The 17,526-nt window shown below is 44.7% G+C and overlaps 1 protein-coding gene across 1 annotated transcript in view; it reads right to left on the reverse strand.

Moving 5' to 3' along the window:
* The window catches only part of T265_07459 (hypothetical protein), a gene marked incomplete at both ends in the record, with an annotated part of 18,340 nt that extends 7,315 nt beyond the window's left edge, over positions 1 to 11,025 (reverse strand). The window contains one exon of the mRNA XM_009172988.1: positions 10,659 to 11,025. Within this exon, the coding sequence (XP_009171252.1) occupies positions 10,659 to 10,766 (108 nt within the window). The remainder of the gene's footprint in view (positions 1 to 10,658) is intronic.
* Positions 11,026 to 17,526: the final 6,501 nt, after the last annotated feature.

Here is a 17,526-nt window from a genome sequence, read left to right on the forward strand (position 1 = left end):
GTGCTCAAATAACCTGCTGTTAAATTCATTCAGCGTATCAATATTTCAATTTCATTATTCTAGTCATTCCTGCTGGGTAACGCGCAAGGCTTCAAAAATGAGCACTGAATGTCAGGCCTAGACAACTAATTTTCAAACCTAAATCCGCAGAAACAAAGTTCAACTTTCCTAACAAAGTTTACCTCAGATTGGGCGTTGTGCTACTGATCAACACAGCTGAATTCAGCTTACTGTGAGACAGTGGAGTTTTCGGCCTTAAAGGCAGAATATTGATTTGATCATTTCGTAAGAGGGACTGCGTTCCTAAGTTGATACATTACAAGTCAAATGTCTAAAAGCAAAACTGCGCTATAAGTTAATAAATTGTTTCAATATTTCAACCATTTTCGTATGAACCAACATCATTTGTAAATGTAAGCACGCACCAAATATACAGAAATGATGGAACCATGATCAGTTCGTCTGTAGAGCCCTGAAACATAAAGACTGTATTTTCCAGAAACCAGTATCAGTTAGAAAACTTCGATCGGCCGAAAGTGATGCGCTGCCGCAGCTATCAACCAAAGAGAATTTGTGATCACACAACATGACCAAATCTAGGGAGGCTCAGCCACACGAAGTCCCGTACTTATTCAGACTCATTAGGTGGATAGGAAAGGACTCGCCATCTGGCCCACTGAGATCTTTCTTCCTTGTGGAAAGATCTATACGTTTATTAGGATATGGCTTGATTAGGCTCGGATTTTAATACACTCATCTCCATGCACATGGCGTCAACTTTAGGATATGCTGTAATTACAAGTTTCGTAACGAAGTTCCCAACTTTTCAGATTACCCAGAAAACTGTTGCTTTCGGACGGTCATAAAAACAAGAAGATTCTAAACTTTTTCCTAATCTAAGAAGAAAGAACAGTGGCAATGCTGAAATGTGAAATAATGACATACCGGTCTATTGAATCGGCTCCAAAACAATGCCATTAAGAAAGTCGCACAGACTGGAGGTGCAAGGTAGCTGGTAACAGACTGGATGTAGTGGAACAGTGCACTGCTAGACTTCACAACTGGAATCCATGCTATTGAAACCCCAATAAGAACGAGGGTAGATATTCTGCAAGCAAAGAGAGGTTTTGTCACTGAAAAGTGGAACAGTTCAAAGGACCACAGACTGAGTGAAAATTAGCTTTTCTATTTCGCCTCTTTGGACTAGAACATTATGTACATACATATATATTAGAACAGAATGTAATAAAATCGCTGTCGGTTAAACCCTATCATAGGCTTTAAGAATCATGTGGTCCCATTACTTGACTGGCTGACCAAATAAGCACTAGTGCCTATGTGAAGCACTTCTGAGCTTTTGCACTCTCGTACTTTTGCCTGACGTTTTCCTTCAGATAGACTTCAACATTTAAAAGACAGTACAACATTCATTAAGTTTGCCGTCTCTAGTAAATGAGCATGAATGCAGACTGTAGCGGCACATCCCCGTTCTTCTCCGAAGCTAGATGAGAGATGTCTACCCATCATGCGAAAGGTCACTTCACAGGAGCAGGCAAGTTAGTACACATCAGTACACCAACGTGTTCCGATGAGGCTTTCTGCCTTTTGTTTGCTGTTTAACCAAACATTAGTCTGGGTTTCTATTTTACCAACTCATTTGGGGGTCACCCTTGAAAGCAGACGAAGGCGAACAGGTTTTTGACACATTATAAAACTTTTTTGGAGGCCGGAGTTTCATTAGCCTATCGAAAATCTGAACGGGGGACCGTTTTCCTGTAACATGACTATGTAGAATTCCGGTTTTTTAACTGAGTTCTGCTTGAAAAACCCCTTTTAATTCCCAATATGCATTGCGCCAAGTTTCCTTTTAGTTCAAGCAGAAAGAAGCTGGAGAAATACATGTACTAGTCATTCCAGTTCGGTTTGCGTAATAACTGTCCTGCTTGTTTCTACACAAAAACCTTAAAAGTACAACACTTTTCTCCATTTATCTTAAAATTTTAATAAAATGCAGCAGACTGTCCTCTTAAAGTTGCTTAACAGCAAAGTGGCTTCGAAAATGGCTCTATACATGAAGATTGTCGTCTATAGATATTCCGTGAATTTCCGGTGGGTCATCTCGTTCATGAGAGTTGCATTCTTTAGACTAGATATATAAAAAGGTACTCATGAATTTGTACAAGAAAACAGTTAATTTGCTCATAAAATTCGTCTTTTAACAGGAACTATCCGTCTGGCATACATCATAAAATTAGTTTCTCTATCTTACAGCAAAGTACTCGGGAGATATCAAAGCTCAGTGATATCTACTCAGATTCCATTAAAAATGTGGAATTACGCATAGTAACAACAGTATAATTTTCAAACGCTTGATTATGACAGAAAAATTAAGTGACATGGAACTCCGAGCCGGTTCTAGTACGTCTGATAACTACTTCAAAGTGTTGTGGTATTGACGGGTGTAGACATATTTTCTGCGCCCTAGGGAGACCGCAAGACAAAGTTAAAGATATGCCGGAAGATTCCTGTTGTTTGTAGTGCTGTGCATAGATAGAGTTTCTGTGTTGTTATTGATCCTAACGGAATTTTACAAAAAATCTATACTTCTAAACATTTTTTATTAACTTATTGAAAAATGTTCTTGTCTTTCTCATCTCACCTCAGCAATACTGACATATATGCGGTTTGTATTGAATGCTTTTGGGTATTGGGATACTGACCATTTTCACTCATTCCAAGAACTAAATCAAGGCGAGACTAAGGAACCGAGCCAACCAGGAAGACCCGGTTTCTGGTCAGTCATATTAACCTGTGGGACTAACCAGTTCTTCTGTTAATCACCACCGGCTGATAATTCGTGTGCCTTAGTAGCCCGTTGATTATGCAAGCGTGCAAATAGCTACAATTGTACAATTGCATGGATGGACTTATCGATTGTGAAGAACGGAAGTGGTGCACCGTTGGTGAAGATGAAACCAGAACACTGGCCATTAGCTTTTAAAACCATTTTATGGAGGCTTCTGAAGCGGGATAACAGGAGTTCTAAATCAAAAGTTTCACATCTATGAGAGTCTCCTTGGATTGCTCTGTCACTCCGCATTTCTAATCTCTCGTTTTCACCCACTTTAGATATCTTTTTCAGGCAGATTTTAATAAGCACTTGTTTTTTGGAACCGGTCATCAGTTTTGGATTAAAATTTCCAAATTTCAGTGGCGTGAACAATAAGACGTCCCTTGTGCTGAATGTAGCTCATGGAGTAAACCAAGGTGGATGCCCTGACAAAAAGAGCGCGGGGAAAGGGATGTGTATATGAGCATGTGTTGTGTGGGTTAAAAGATATTTCACGCCAACTTTCACGTTGAAAGTTTCCCCCAGAATGTGGTCGTTGCACTCATCTATTAGATTTGCAAACGTTCTGGAGCTGATTGTGTAATTTGGTCCTATCTCAACTCATGATGTGTATCATCTAGCGACCCTAAGGATCTTATGGGACGGAGTCATTACTAAACCCACACAGCAACACGTATGCCAAGGTGAATTCACATAAGCTGGTGGATCTGTTTTGGACGGTGAACTGCAAACAAAACCACTGGCAAACCAACTGAATGCCATAAGGAATGGTACAACCGAAACTGCTGAAATTCTTACTGAAGGCTTCAGCATCCTATGTCAATTGAATTGAATGATCACTCCATGAATGCAACAACAGTACAGTACGATTTAGTACTTCAAGATTATGCTTCACACTGAAGAGTGTCTACGAATCTTGTTAGCCGCTTGATGAGTAAGCAGCTTTACACATGACCGTTTGTCTTCTAGCCCACACCATTTTCCTAAATGACCAGGAACCTAAAAAGGACACTGAACAGAGCTCCAAACAAACAAAAAGATAAATCGACGAAGTTGAAGTAAGATGAGATTACTGAATATTCCATGTACACTGCGGCTAACTTGTTAGGTATCAAGGATGTTGAATATCCGTTGCAGTAATTTTGGAGGAAAAAACAAATATGACGGAGTGAATCGCCTTAAACATTAACGGGTACATCACCGTGGACCAAACCCTTCCACTTTGTTAACATTTGCACGGCAAAATGAGAGACTTCCAAAAAATATGAAAAAAGTATGTCACAAGGTAACGATGTTCAGAGGGAGCAAGACGGATGGGATTTGTAAATGTTCACTGTTTTCTTAGCCGGATTCATGGAAATATTTCATCAAGCAGTTGTTTTGATCTTACCATTACGAAAGGAAAATACATATAAAGTATGTTTTGAAGTGCACATTTATGTATTTAAAAAGATTCTCATACCCTCCAGATTGTGAGCTTGGATTAGCTATCCTACGCCTTTCCTCGTTTAGAGAGGACGTCTTTGTTAGGGGTCACCGGATTCGAGCACTCTCTGCTGTTGCGGATAGGTGAATCACGTAAGGACGAGAAAAAGTGTGTTGTGTCGAAGTTTTCTTAGCTCAGAGTTTTTTCGTACTGCGTGAACATCGTCGGCGGCAGGTGAAGATATGTACGCGGTGCTGCAGATAAATCAACTATGATGCCAAAAGTTATTCAGCTCCTTTCTTTCTGAAGCCATCTTTAATGACCATAACGCTCGACTTATTGAAAGACTAGCACACTCGGCATTATTAAACGTGAACAAAAGGGTGGGAGCGGTTTCAGATGTTGTTTTTATATATGTGTGAACTGAAACCAAAAACATATTCCATAAACTCCACGTCGAATAAGCACAACTGAGAGAAACTTTCTCTGAGATCTTCAATTCTCTGAATAGATGTATCCATATCCGAAAATGCTAAAGCTCACAAATAAGCTCAAATTTTGGCGTCTTGAGGAAAAACATCTGAAGACAGGTTTACAGGGAATTGTAATTTTTTTACACTGCACCTTCAACCTGGAAACGAAATTTATGTAGGCTAGTAAACTAAGCACCAGTGTAAACCTGCCTGTTGGGAATCATCAGCACCAGTACCTTATGTATCACTGTGCAGACTCAAAACCTTGACCTGAAGAATATGTATACTCATGAAAATCCCGCGGCAAATATACGTACCTTAGTTCAACGGATTGTCTGTTATTTTACGTGAGAAATATTGTCTGTGCCTCATTTCAAATAAGACGGACCGTTCTGCAACTGTATAGCTAGAATGCACACAACCAAGTGTTTTGATTTACCGTCCCACAATCATCAGTTCGGCTGAACGAGCCTTTGGTCGTATACGTCGCCAAATGTCCATTGTGAACAGAGTAGAGCTGGAGTTGAATATACTGGTCAAGCTTGATACCAGAGAGGCGATCATCACGGCGAGCATCAAGCCTTTGGCACCCATGGGTAGTAGTCGAAGTACAAGGCGAGGATATGCGATGTCCGTACAGCTTGATGTTTTGCCACAAACCCTCTGGCATATGTCTGGATCGCCGCATCCAACTTCGTCTGCACGAGGAAATATGAGGAAAGTCACATTCACGAAAACATTTCCTCTTGCTCGCTGTTCATCTACTGAGACATTTCTAAGGTACGCTGGGTTAAGCTGTGGAGGCTGTTCTAAGTATTCCCATGAATACCATTATGCTACTTCACCACTTGACGATTTTATTCTTCGAGAGCTAAAACACGAGTACTCACCTGCTGTTGCAGCCTGTCAGCCCTACCTCCAAGTGGTAAGTTCTTATGCCCAGTAATCTCAAACTAATGTGGATGAGCAAAGCAGACTTAATTCGATGAGCGAAGATAAACAAATTTACACAAAAACGCTTCTCATGTGTATACCATGACATGGGAATTGAGATCATTTGAAATTACACATAACTCATGGAGTGTTTTGGCTCCTCACGGTCAGCCTAAACAATTAAACACACATTTAACCTGAAGAGCTAGGAAGCACATCAATGAGAGAACATCAAATAAGCGCGTTTTTGTCCTCACAGGCACAAAGGTTGTCGGGTGGGCAAGTCTGAGGATTTTAAAATGATAGAATTAAACCACGTTAGTATGCCGGTGATTTGATCAACTCTATTGACCTTCTTCAAGAGTAGAATAGTCAAAATAAGGAAAAAATGGGAAAAGAGAAACAATCGTTGCAAGGGTATTACAAGGAAGTAATTTTTTTGGCGAACAGAACACCATCCGATTCACTGTTTTGAGTCAAACTGAACGCTTCACGTGCGTTGTTGGTCTGGCTATTGATTTGTCCTAACCTGACAACTGCAATAGGCGGTCCGTCTTTTCGACTGACGAAAGTATGTTGGATCAGAACCACCGGAAATTTCGCACATCATCGTTTCGCATGTATCGAAGTTCCTTTTCGTATTGGTTGAGTCTACTCGGACAAGAACGTGTGATCCTGTTAGCATACCTGAACAAATGAGAACAAATGAGGTGGAGCGGTCGCATTTTCATTGCAAGGAGAGACTGGACCGTACCGTGACGTGGCGGTATTGTACCGCGGCGACCCATTGAGTGTCCCCGCGAGACTCAGAGTCTCGTACACCAGTTTGGCCAGTGGTCAGACCTCTAGGTCTGACGAACACAGTCTTCTGGCCCTCCACATTTGAGGTGGAACATAAGTGGCGACGCGTTCAGTAAAACTTGTAATGTACTTTCATCTCCAGCCCAACACCACTGCCTTGCGGTTAGGCTTTTGAGCCCAAGGCTTTGGTTGAGGACCTTGATCGTCCGTCCGTCTAGGTGTGAGCGCCCTAGCAGTATCCCAGCCCTCGTACAACAATGAGATTTACAGCTAACAATACTTTCATGCTACACCGCCCGTCGCGAATTGCCATCAGCTGGGTCGCCTTAGCTGCTGCATACACCAGGGCGGGTAAGCGGAAACATGCTACCGCTGACGCATCCCTTCTTACGCTTTCACGTTTCCCTCTTCCAACCTCCCCTTCCCATGTTTGAATACTTTCTCCGCAGGACCCGGCACCAGGACTGACCGTTTTACTCGCTCTGCATCACACTTAGCTGCAGTTTCTGTACGTCCGAGTTCAGTTACAATCCTCAACACTTCAAAGTCTGTTTTCAAACACCAAACCCTGTCTACTTAGCAGCCTTTAATGTTTGCACACTGAAGCAAGCAGGTCAACAGGCGGCTCTTGCTCGTAAGCCGGATTCTTCTGCATTGGGTGCATTTTGTCCGTCAGAAACAGAGATGCAAGACGCAGGTACTGATCGAACTGACTACCTCCTCGCTCTTTCAGGTTCCGGCAGCTGCAGCTGGCTATACTGGGGTGGTATTGTATTGAGCGACGGGGCGGAAGCGTCTCTGCTTGGTTGAATAAAAAAAATCGTTCAGCTGTAACACCCCTTCGACTTCTAGCTGCAATGGCAGACGGAAGCACGAGGGCAGGGATACTGCCAGGTTGCCCAATCCTAGATACGGGAAGTCGAGAGGCAGAGGTCAGGTTCGAACCACGGACTTTTCAATCAGTAAATTCGTGCTCTAACTACTGAGCCATCTCGCGCCTTGACTGGATACCCGTTGATAGTCGCCTCTGTGGGGTTTGTCTGGCAACATCTGTGAGGGAAGCCATAGAAAGTGAGGTCCATCGCATCTTACTTATTGTGTCTGCTTACGCCCCAACTGACTGTAGCTCAACAGGGTATGCCCCAGAAGTTTGTGAACATAGTCCGAGTCCTATATTCACATACTTCTGGGCGGGCGAGTGAATGATGAGCTCTCCGACAAGGATTCCCACTCTCTTCAACTTCGTAATTGATGAAATAATAAGCCGAGCGCTATAACTTCAAAACCTCGGTGTTCAAATTGTTGCTAGTGAGAGTCCTGTCTATCTGGAGTACATAGACGATATCGCCCTCATCTTGGAAGAACAAGGCGAAACACACGCTCTGTTAAGTAGACTGACCACCATCATATCATCTTTTGGCATGCGCCTTGCAGCTCTGAAGTGCAGTCATGCTTCAGAACGTGCAGTCTCCGAACATATCCCTTACAATTCAAGGAGAATCACGGGAGATTGTGGAAAATTTTAGATACCCCGGCAGTTGTATTTAGCTCTGACAGAAATGTCTGATGAAGGCAATGCAAGATTCTCAAAGGCTCGAATCACGTTTGCCGATTTGCGTCACTTGTGGCGTCAAAAATGCATATCATTAGATCTTAAGGGTCGGGCGTACCAGACTACAGCAAGGGCTCTGTTGTTGTACGGGTGCGGGACGTGGCCTCTGCGGTGAGATGATCTGAGGCGTCTTTAGGATTTCGACCACCGATGCCTTAGAAGCATGGCTGTTTTGGATGGCGTCCGCGTGTTAGTAACTAGGTGATCAGAAAATGGACATCTGGTTGTGCGGCAAGGACTTCAATTGGGAGGAACTTCCAGCACCACCGACCATGATGACCCGGTCATGTGCTACGCATGCCGAAACACCGTCTATTAAGACAAGTGTTGTTCTCCGTGCCTCCTTCAGAATGGCGCAAACCGCGAGATGGATAGCGTGTGAGTTGGCAGAAGGGCCTGAAAGAGGTTGTGAAGAGTGGTTGTTGGCGCTGTGCGCCTTCCAGGATGGAGTCCCTGTGACTCCGACTGTGGTTGTCTGGAGACATTCCAAAAATGGTGGCAAATCGATATAAGTGGCGTTCGTGCTGTAAGTTTCCTTCCAGATTGTCTGATTGAGCGCTTGGAGGTGTATGCACCTCAGGATGCTTAACAGGGGCCAGCACAAGGTCCCCTCCCTCCCTCACTATTTATCTCTTCTTTTTACTCTAGGGCCGTGAATATTAGACAAATCTTATGGTTTTATGGCAGTGAAGATCAGTGCCAACACTGATGTTGCTGTCTTTGATGACGATGATGATGACAGGCAGCTGAAGAAAAAAATCTGAAGGAAGTGCACGCCATTTGGCTAAGTACTGAGAACTTTGGAGTGCTGTCTGGGGGCAACTGAATCAGTTTTCGAGTTACGTACCAACTGTGGAGTTGATTGATAGGCGATTCTGCAGCTCCCGTTCCAGCTGCATTGTACCTACGTTTGGGCAAGTTTGAGGGAAGACCGTCTTCCACTTGAGGTTGTCAAATGCACTTCGGCCAACCAGTGAAGTTGATTCCGTTGACTACTTTTTTGTCCCACGATGCAAGTTACATCAATTCCGACTTGAAAGTAAAGCCCCTGGAATTGACCGAATTAGTTCTACTTCAAGTAGTTCAGTTTGGATTTCGTTAAGTGATTGTGAGTCTGAAACTTCCTCAATTTTCCAAGCAACCACTTTGGGTTGTTTCATCCTCAGTGCTGAGTCGTCGGAAAGTTGATGTGAACGCTCGCACTGAGCAGCATGAACTTGTTGATTCCGTTCGCTACAAATGGACTCATCTAAACTGGGCTGTGATAACCGCACCTATCAAAAGCAACCATAAAGGACGAGTTCCGTGAACGACTACAATAGGTTTTTAGCAAGACCAGGCATCTTGATAGTAGCGAGTAGCCGGAATACACGATCTCGCGGGCGAAATGAAAGTATGTATACGGCTATTTAGGATTAGGCTAACGGTGTGAAAATGATGCCAGAAATTCACTAGTTTTCCGGAATTTCCAAACTTGTGTACGAGATATCACCCCTCCACTGACTAGGATAAGACTAGTTAATTGACAAAAGCAACCCTTGTCTAAACAGAGTATTGTTACGTTACAAAAAGCAATACAAGAAGAGAATCAAGTGTGCACACACCAACAGACGGTGCTAAGAAAAGAAACACTCACGTGACAGTGTAACGCTGCCCGAATACAAATCCATAGACATACGAGATGTTTCCGCTAGAATGGGCAATAAGCCTTAGAACAACGATAGATTCACCACAGCAGAAATTGAGCCATCAGAGGAAAGGTTGTTGCTGGAACCGGTCACTTGGGTCAAATACGCAAATCTATGTCACGGGTGGCGTGCCAGCATTGGCACAATGAGTTTACATATCAACTGACTACGGTAGGTTACCGCTATGATAATACATACCTAAACTTGCGGACAGTTGAATGGCTATGGAAAATGAGACGACTCATTATTTTTCGGTGGTCGATCAAACCAAGTGCTTTAACCTCGGTGGGCAAAGCTCACGAGTAAAGTTTGACACTAGTGCGGACTAATAAAGCTCGGCCTTTCACTCTCAGGCACGCGTACGGATATTCTGTTCGGTGTGGCTATTCGGCAAATCGAATGTTGGCCTCACGCTCTAAACTTCTTCAAGGTTGGGAACATGAAAGTGGACGGGAAAATTTGTGACGGTGTAAAACGTTCGGGGTATTCGGTATCGCGTTCACTTGCGATGAATTATCCCACATAGTTGTCCCTCTCTAGTATGAGTACCTGCAACGCAATCAGATTCTTTGGGCTTTTTCGAAGCGTAGAAACTGAAAAAATCAAGCCACCAGAAAAGCGGTACTTTCAGTAAACCGGTGTACATGCTATTCAATATAAGGTAGGGCTAGGGTACAGCTGACCCGTTGGGATTAGGTGAAAGTTAGTTAGAAAAGATCTTTTCACACAGCGCAGGCTGGTACTTGAAATTAACTGTTGAAACGGAAAGTTCGCTATAACCGTGCTCTAGTGCATGCACGATGATGGGCCACTAGGCCTCGAAACTCGCTCCGGTTTACTAGAACCGATAACACAATCGAAATCAGAAACTTACTGTCCCATTCGTGGATTGCTGCACTTGGGCCAGCTGTTTCTGGTATACGGAAAGGCGATGGGGTACAACAGCGAGGAGGTTGAAATTGCCATTCAGGCAACGTTGCATTCGTTTTTGTAAAATCGGTGTGGCAAAACTGAGCCACGACTGATTCTCTGGAATACTCCCATGATCAACTGGTCCCTCTTTCAGTCCGTCCAATTCGTACAAGACGCCATTAATCGGTACATAACCCACAAAATGATATACATCCTCGTCTTTTTTGGAAATCTTTTCGTCGAACTCAAAAATCTGGTAGCTTTACGGGGTGAGAGGAAAAAGACTCAACAATACTTGCTGAAGCTGTTGTGAACCGTCCGGATTTGATCTGAGTTACTGAGAGCTGTTCCTTTCATCTAAGGGGTGGTAAATAAAATCACAGGTGAACACAAGGTAACTTACCGAGCTGTCAAAGTCAGCCACAAAAGATTTAAATTCCTTAAGTGTGTCACCCAGAACAACTTCTTTGTCGTTCAAATTGAGCAAGATGTTTATTATCGCTTGAGTCGCACAGGCATTAGTGATAACCTGTTGGTATATACAAATAATACAAGTAGACGAAAACCTGTTTGGCGAAAAATAGGTTTTTGCTTTGTGCATCTTCTACCAAGTGCCCATCACCGCTATCATTACCGTCCCATCTGAAAAGAAAGATGAGTCCAAGGGCGTCCGAAACACGATCAATCTCCTTCAGATCATACACTTCATCGCACTCTAGTCCCTGTGCACCTGAATCAAACGGTAAGCGCTTGGTAGAGCTGATATACCGAATCCTCGAATGAGTTCCGTGAAAACCGCCGGATCACTCTCGATTAGACACCAGTTTCCGCTAGATGACATGAAATTGCAGGATGACTGTTTAGTGCCGCAAGCCACCGAATAGCTGAAAAAAAACAAAATTTTGAAATAAAACCCGACTCTAATTTCGAAGACGACAGATAACTATGTCATGATCCTGCTACGACGCGATTAATTTTATCATTGAGCTCGAGTAACCCCAAGTGATAGTATGCAGTTGATGACCGAAGGTTATGTGGTTTCAGTTTACCCTCGGTTTGCGATTACCGCCCCCTTGGTTTAGGTAACCTGGCAGTCTTCGATCTTGCCGTTCCTACCAACGGTGTCCAAGGGCATCACGGCTGATCGATTTAACTTTCCGTTTAACTGTAGCAACCTTTCGGTGTCTAACTGTCATGCCACCAGAAGGGAGCACGAGGCCTGGGATACTCACGGGTTGCCCAAGCCTAGACAGGAGAAATCGAATTGCAGAGGTCGGGTTCGAAGCACGGATCTGCCGGTCAATGAATTCGCGCTCTAACCACTAAGCCATCTCGAAGTCTTCTAACTTTGGGAAGTAAGCTGGATTCGATTCATTACGCTTTAACTCACACGAGACACTCAGAAAAGTCATGTCAAAAACATCGGGGGGACAAACTGCCTATGCTAATTCGGACACAGTGGTTTCCAAACCGTTGCAAAGCCGGCAGTGAAGCATCAGTGCCAACGCTGATGTTGCTGTCTTTGATGATGATGCAATGCCGGCATCATATCGCGGAAGGACAAGGAGCTGGTGGACTACCGGGTCGCGCTAAACGAAACCCCGTTTGATGTCAAAAAAATGCACAATAACTTACAACACCCCAGCATGGGGCTAAACCACCGAGCCTCCCCACTTGAAAAGAGACTTCGAAACATACGAATCGGGCACACTTAACCCAAATCACAGAATACAAAATACAAGAGGGTATTATCCTGAGCTTCCGCGCATTTCAGCAGTATTTCCTTCGGTTGCCACACAAGTCTTCTAGGGCCGTTCGTGGGAGTGGTACGCTGGTAATAAGAAGCCAAATCTAGGCGACAAGACTATAAGAAAAATATGAGCAGGTGAAGTACATACAGTGACCCACACAAGAGTGTCGCTCTCAAGGCCAGCAGAATCACATGCTTATTGGCAGCGTCCTAATAAGCGGCCCACGTTTTGAACCGCACTGTGTAGCGTATATCCACACAGTCAGAGTACACGTCAAGTGACACGAAGAAAAACAAATCAAGAAGCTGTTTCGCTCATTTTCAAGAACAAAAACTGGACATCACATCGTAGAAAGTAGAAAATTCACCTCCAGGTGAATAACCCACAACTTGACTAGACTTGAGTGAAGGTAGAGCAATCACAATCTCGTGTTAACTTGAACCACTTGTCTGTTTTCAAATGAAAATATAAAAAATATCCAGTGAACAAACAACTGAAAAACAGTTCGTTTAACATAAGCTCTTGCTCGGTTGCTTGCAATCTCTGTGACTGTTGTTTGCTCTATACTCCCGTGGAATAGTCTGGCCCCTTGTTGATCTCTACGCATCTTGCCCAGTTGTTTGGAGAACAGGGCCACCAAATAGTACTCTGAAACATACTGAAACCTGCTTGTACCTAGAAGCGTATATTAGTCAAAACTAGACAGGCATTTCATCGATACCTTTCAGTAAGGATGGACACACAACTGCACCACACTTTTCGCAATTATTTTAAGTGGTGCCGATTAGGGTAACGTCTTAAGGTTACCCAAGCAGAAAGTTCAGGTTTCCGCACCTCGTGGCTGATGAAACAAGTGTTTCATCAACCGCAATAATTTCGGTCATTCTTTGATACACTTGGATGAACGTATCAACATCCTCCAATGTTGGTTTTACACGTTGGAGGATTTTTTTGTCAGTCGATGGACCAAAGATGCTCTCAGGTGCGAACTTGTAATTGTTCAATGGTATTGTATTATGCACGCTACGGAAGCACCAGGGGACAGTGATTCTCCGAAGGCAGGTGTTCACGACAGTTTCTGCGGATGGAAAACAGAAGCAAAGCTCATGAGCCAAAGCCCAGTAAGCAAGGTTGTTCTTCACCAATACTTGCACATAAAGCAATCAAACTGACAGACACCGTGCACTACAGTGTTCGTGGTAGCGCTGGCGTTAGACACAGCGGTTTTTGATTGGGTGCCCCAGCTGAGCAGTCAAGGACATAGTTCACGGATTCACGGATTTATACGCAGGATCGAGGCTATTGCCCAAGATTCCCGGGTCGCTTTTCTTCTTGTCGGTCAGTGACTGTCGTTCGCCTGGAAGGCACGAGTGAAAAAAGGGTGTAGCACTGCTCTTTATGTTCTCAGCGGGGGGCAGTATGCTTGCCAGCGCGAGGATTCGCATAAATAAGTGTCTAATAGTGCTTTAAACTGGGTTCTAGAAGGAGCGTGAACAACCGCCGGAGGAAGATCATTCCACGCACCTACCACCCGAAATGAAAAAAAATTGTCTAATGAATGTGTGTGCTCTGAGCTTGAAAATTTTCTCACTATATCCCCGCCGTGTGTTTGCTGGTTCAACGGTAAAAAGCCTGTTTGGCAATCTTTGTTCAAATAGGGCATAAGTAAGAATTAGGCCCCCTCAGAGGCGACGGTACTCTAGCGGAAAGAGATTAAGCATCGCGAGACGCGTTTCGTAGTCCACGGATTGGAGGCCGACAACCAGTCTCGTGGCGGCTCGCTGGACACGCTCAATGAGTGGGACGTCTTTCGTGTGTCCTGAGTAGACAACTTGGCCGGCGTATTCCAGGAGCGGTCTGACGTAGGCTCCAATGAGCGTTTGGAAGTCCGTGCGAGTAATACGGGAGAAGGTGTGTTGGATCATCCCTAAAATGGCGAATGCCCTTTGGGCCGATTTCTCATGGTGCAGTGAGAAGGACAAGTTTGAAGAGACCCAGATATCCAAATCCTTTTTGTCATCTATCCTCATGATATTTTCTGGTCCTTCCTCACCATACCTAACAAAGGCAACCGCTGAGTCTCCTCCAAATGACGTATGGACACATTTTTCGTCATTCAGAGGAAGGTGTCATTCCAACGACCACTGCTTGGCAGCGTCTACATCCACTTGGAGGGCACTGGCATTGGAACCCAAGGAGTTCAAGTCGTCCGCAAAGAACGGCTGGAAGGTCGCTGACGCAGGTTAGAAACAGCACTGGTCCCAGGACGGAGCCTTGAGGAACTCCAATGGAGACCAGCGGTGGAGAAGAGTAGGTCGAGCCTATCCTCACTCGGAATGATCTGTCTGATAGGAACGCCTTGATCCAGCCAAGGATTTTACCTTGAATCCCGTAAGACTCGAGTTTGTGGAGCAGCGGGACGTGTGGGACCCTATCAAATGCTTTTGAGAAGTCGAAAAATATGGCATCCGTTATGAGTCCTTCGTCCTTAGCTGGGGTTGAGTTGTCCATAAACACGAGCATGTTTGTCAGGCAAGATAGGTTTGGGGGCAATCTNNNNGCTCGCTTCAGAATGCGTTCCATCACCTTGCACGGCACGCTAGTGAGGCCCATAGGCCTGCAGCTGCCAGGCGACAGTCGGTCAGCACTTTTGTAGATTGGCGTGACAATCGCTTCCTTCCAAGCAGAGGGAAAGCGGCCTTCGTCAAGCGACTGACGAAACACTAGGTATAGATGGTTTGCCAGTGTGGGGGACGTTTCTTTCAGGATCCTTGGTTGGACCTCGTCGGGCCCCAACGCGCAGAATGGGTTCATCTTTTGCAAGAGTTGACGAATGTCCTCCACCGTGAGGACCGAGTCGGTTAGAGGCTGCTCGTATTTTAGCCTTGACAAGAGTGGATGTGACGAGGATGCTGGGGCTGAGTATAGACACGCATAGTGTTCTCTGTAAGCCTCAGATACCATTGTTGGGTCATTTGTCGGTTCTCCGTTTCCGTCCCTCAAGGAGAACGCGGATGGCTTGTTTCTGCGGCTATGTCTCATGTACTTGAACAGTACGTTTTTGTTTTTTTCGACCAAGGTCCAGAATGGTGGCTTGTTTTCGTGTGTTCCATTGGCGGATTTCCGATTTACAGCGGTTCCGCATTTTACGAAATGCCAGCTCATCTTCTGTATCCCCTGTGGTCAACTTTTTGAAAAAGAATTGGGATATTTTTTCCAGAAGTCGCTGAATACTTCTTGGCAACCTGCGGTCCATTCGAGTGCGCGCTGTTTTTTGGGACGAACGTCGCGTCAGCCTAGTGTACTTTCTGCACAATGGTGCTATATACTTCTTCCACTGGAGCTGGTCCCAGCGTGACTTGTTCGAGAAAGGGGCGCATTCTGAGAAGTCTCGAAACCACGATTGAGTTTCGCGATTTCTCGCCCAATAGCAGATAAAATCAAAGAAAGTTGGCGTTCTCCTTAGAAATGCCTCTTTAACAGCATCATTTCGGAGGTACTGGAGGCGTATACTGATCACCAATCAGCAGTTAACTGGCTTTATGTATGGATCTGCCTATCAACTGTGACCGGGCCACTTGGAACAAGTGTACATTTGTTATGGTACGTGCGGTTAACACGGAGCCGGATGTGCTAGTACGAATTGGCCGGCGGATCCGAAGTAAGGACCTGAAGAAATAAAATGGATGTGCAAGCCCGCAGAGATCTGTTGGTAGCCAACCACCCTAAACACGGTTACACTTCAGTAGGCGATGGCACTTCATTTAGTAGTAAGGTTCACCATCTCATCCGTCAGCTTACCTGTCCAAGCCCCAAGGTTAATAAAATTTCGGAATCCTGGTTTCCTGTGAGTCCACTTTAGCCAATACATTTTTGTTCAAAGTTTGAACAGCTCCATAAGTCTACCAGTGCTGGTTTTGAGTCCGTTTCAAATAGATAGTTTGTGTTTGGGTATCCAGACTCGTTAGCCCTCAAAATGAGCCACACTTACGTGTGTGATTTCTGCAAATTGTCCCCGCTCAGCGCCAGATTTACCTATGATCTAAAACCAGATTTAATGTCTATTAAACTCACCTGCATCATGCCTTAATATCATAATTTCGTTCTTTTCCAGTCAGAAAACCGTTCCTTAACTACCCAAGTAGCGGTTATTGGGAAATACTCTCCGGCATTTCTGCCATAAGCTGTGCAGCTGGTCAAGAAGTAAGTTGTTCTCCATTCGGTACATTTTCGTCTTTTTTTATACGGGCTCTTTTCTGACCAGCTATTGCAGATGAACCGGATCGTGTGTCTGGATACGATGTTGGTACACCGTCCGATACTCGCTGCCACGGACTAGTGAAGACTATAAGATATCACGACACATCACGACTTTCATGACCAGATGGTGGCTGCTCTAAATATGCTTTCGAAATCTCTCAAACACGCTACTGAAATTGGATTTTCGCAAATCAGCCTCCGTGTTGGTAATCTGGTCGACCCTTGGAGTGCAGCTGACCAAGGAAGACGCTGGGCTTTTATCTCTATGTATGGCGGATTTTACTGCCCTACAGATGCGGTTGACAAAAAATCGTCCTAGAACTGTCTGTGTTTACAACCAATCAACTGAATTAATTTATTAGCTGTGGACCGGGAATAACAAGCACAATGGCTCTAGACGCTACAGCTTCGGTTGTTGGACTACGGGAGTGTGTGGAAGATTCGGCCTATCCTTGGAGATGATTACACGTTCAGCTTGTTTGAGAATGGGTACCCACAGAAGGCGATAGTTTTGATGCAAGTGCGCCACTGACGGTGCGATTCTCACTGCTGTTACCCATTGGTGAGTTGCGTCCCGGAATCCTTATCCAGAGAGTTGGTGGTTCTCATCCACATTCAATTTACAGGTTGGTGTTATCATACTTTGTTTTCGGGTTATGCACTGTCCACCTCCCAGTAGCTTCCACCCAGCACAGGACTGGGCGCAAAGAGCTGTTCGAGACAGGTGGTCGTCGAGGATGGAGAGTATATGTTCTAACCAGCATAACTCATTAAGCCTGAGTTCCTCCTTCCTATGACCAACCGACGTACTTGAACATC

Source organism: Opisthorchis viverrini (genome assembly GCF_000715545.1).
Source record: "Opisthorchis viverrini unplaced genomic scaffold opera_v5_179, whole genome shotgun sequence".
NCBI lineage: Eukaryota > Metazoa > Platyhelminthes > Trematoda > Opisthorchiida > Opisthorchiidae > Opisthorchis > Opisthorchis viverrini.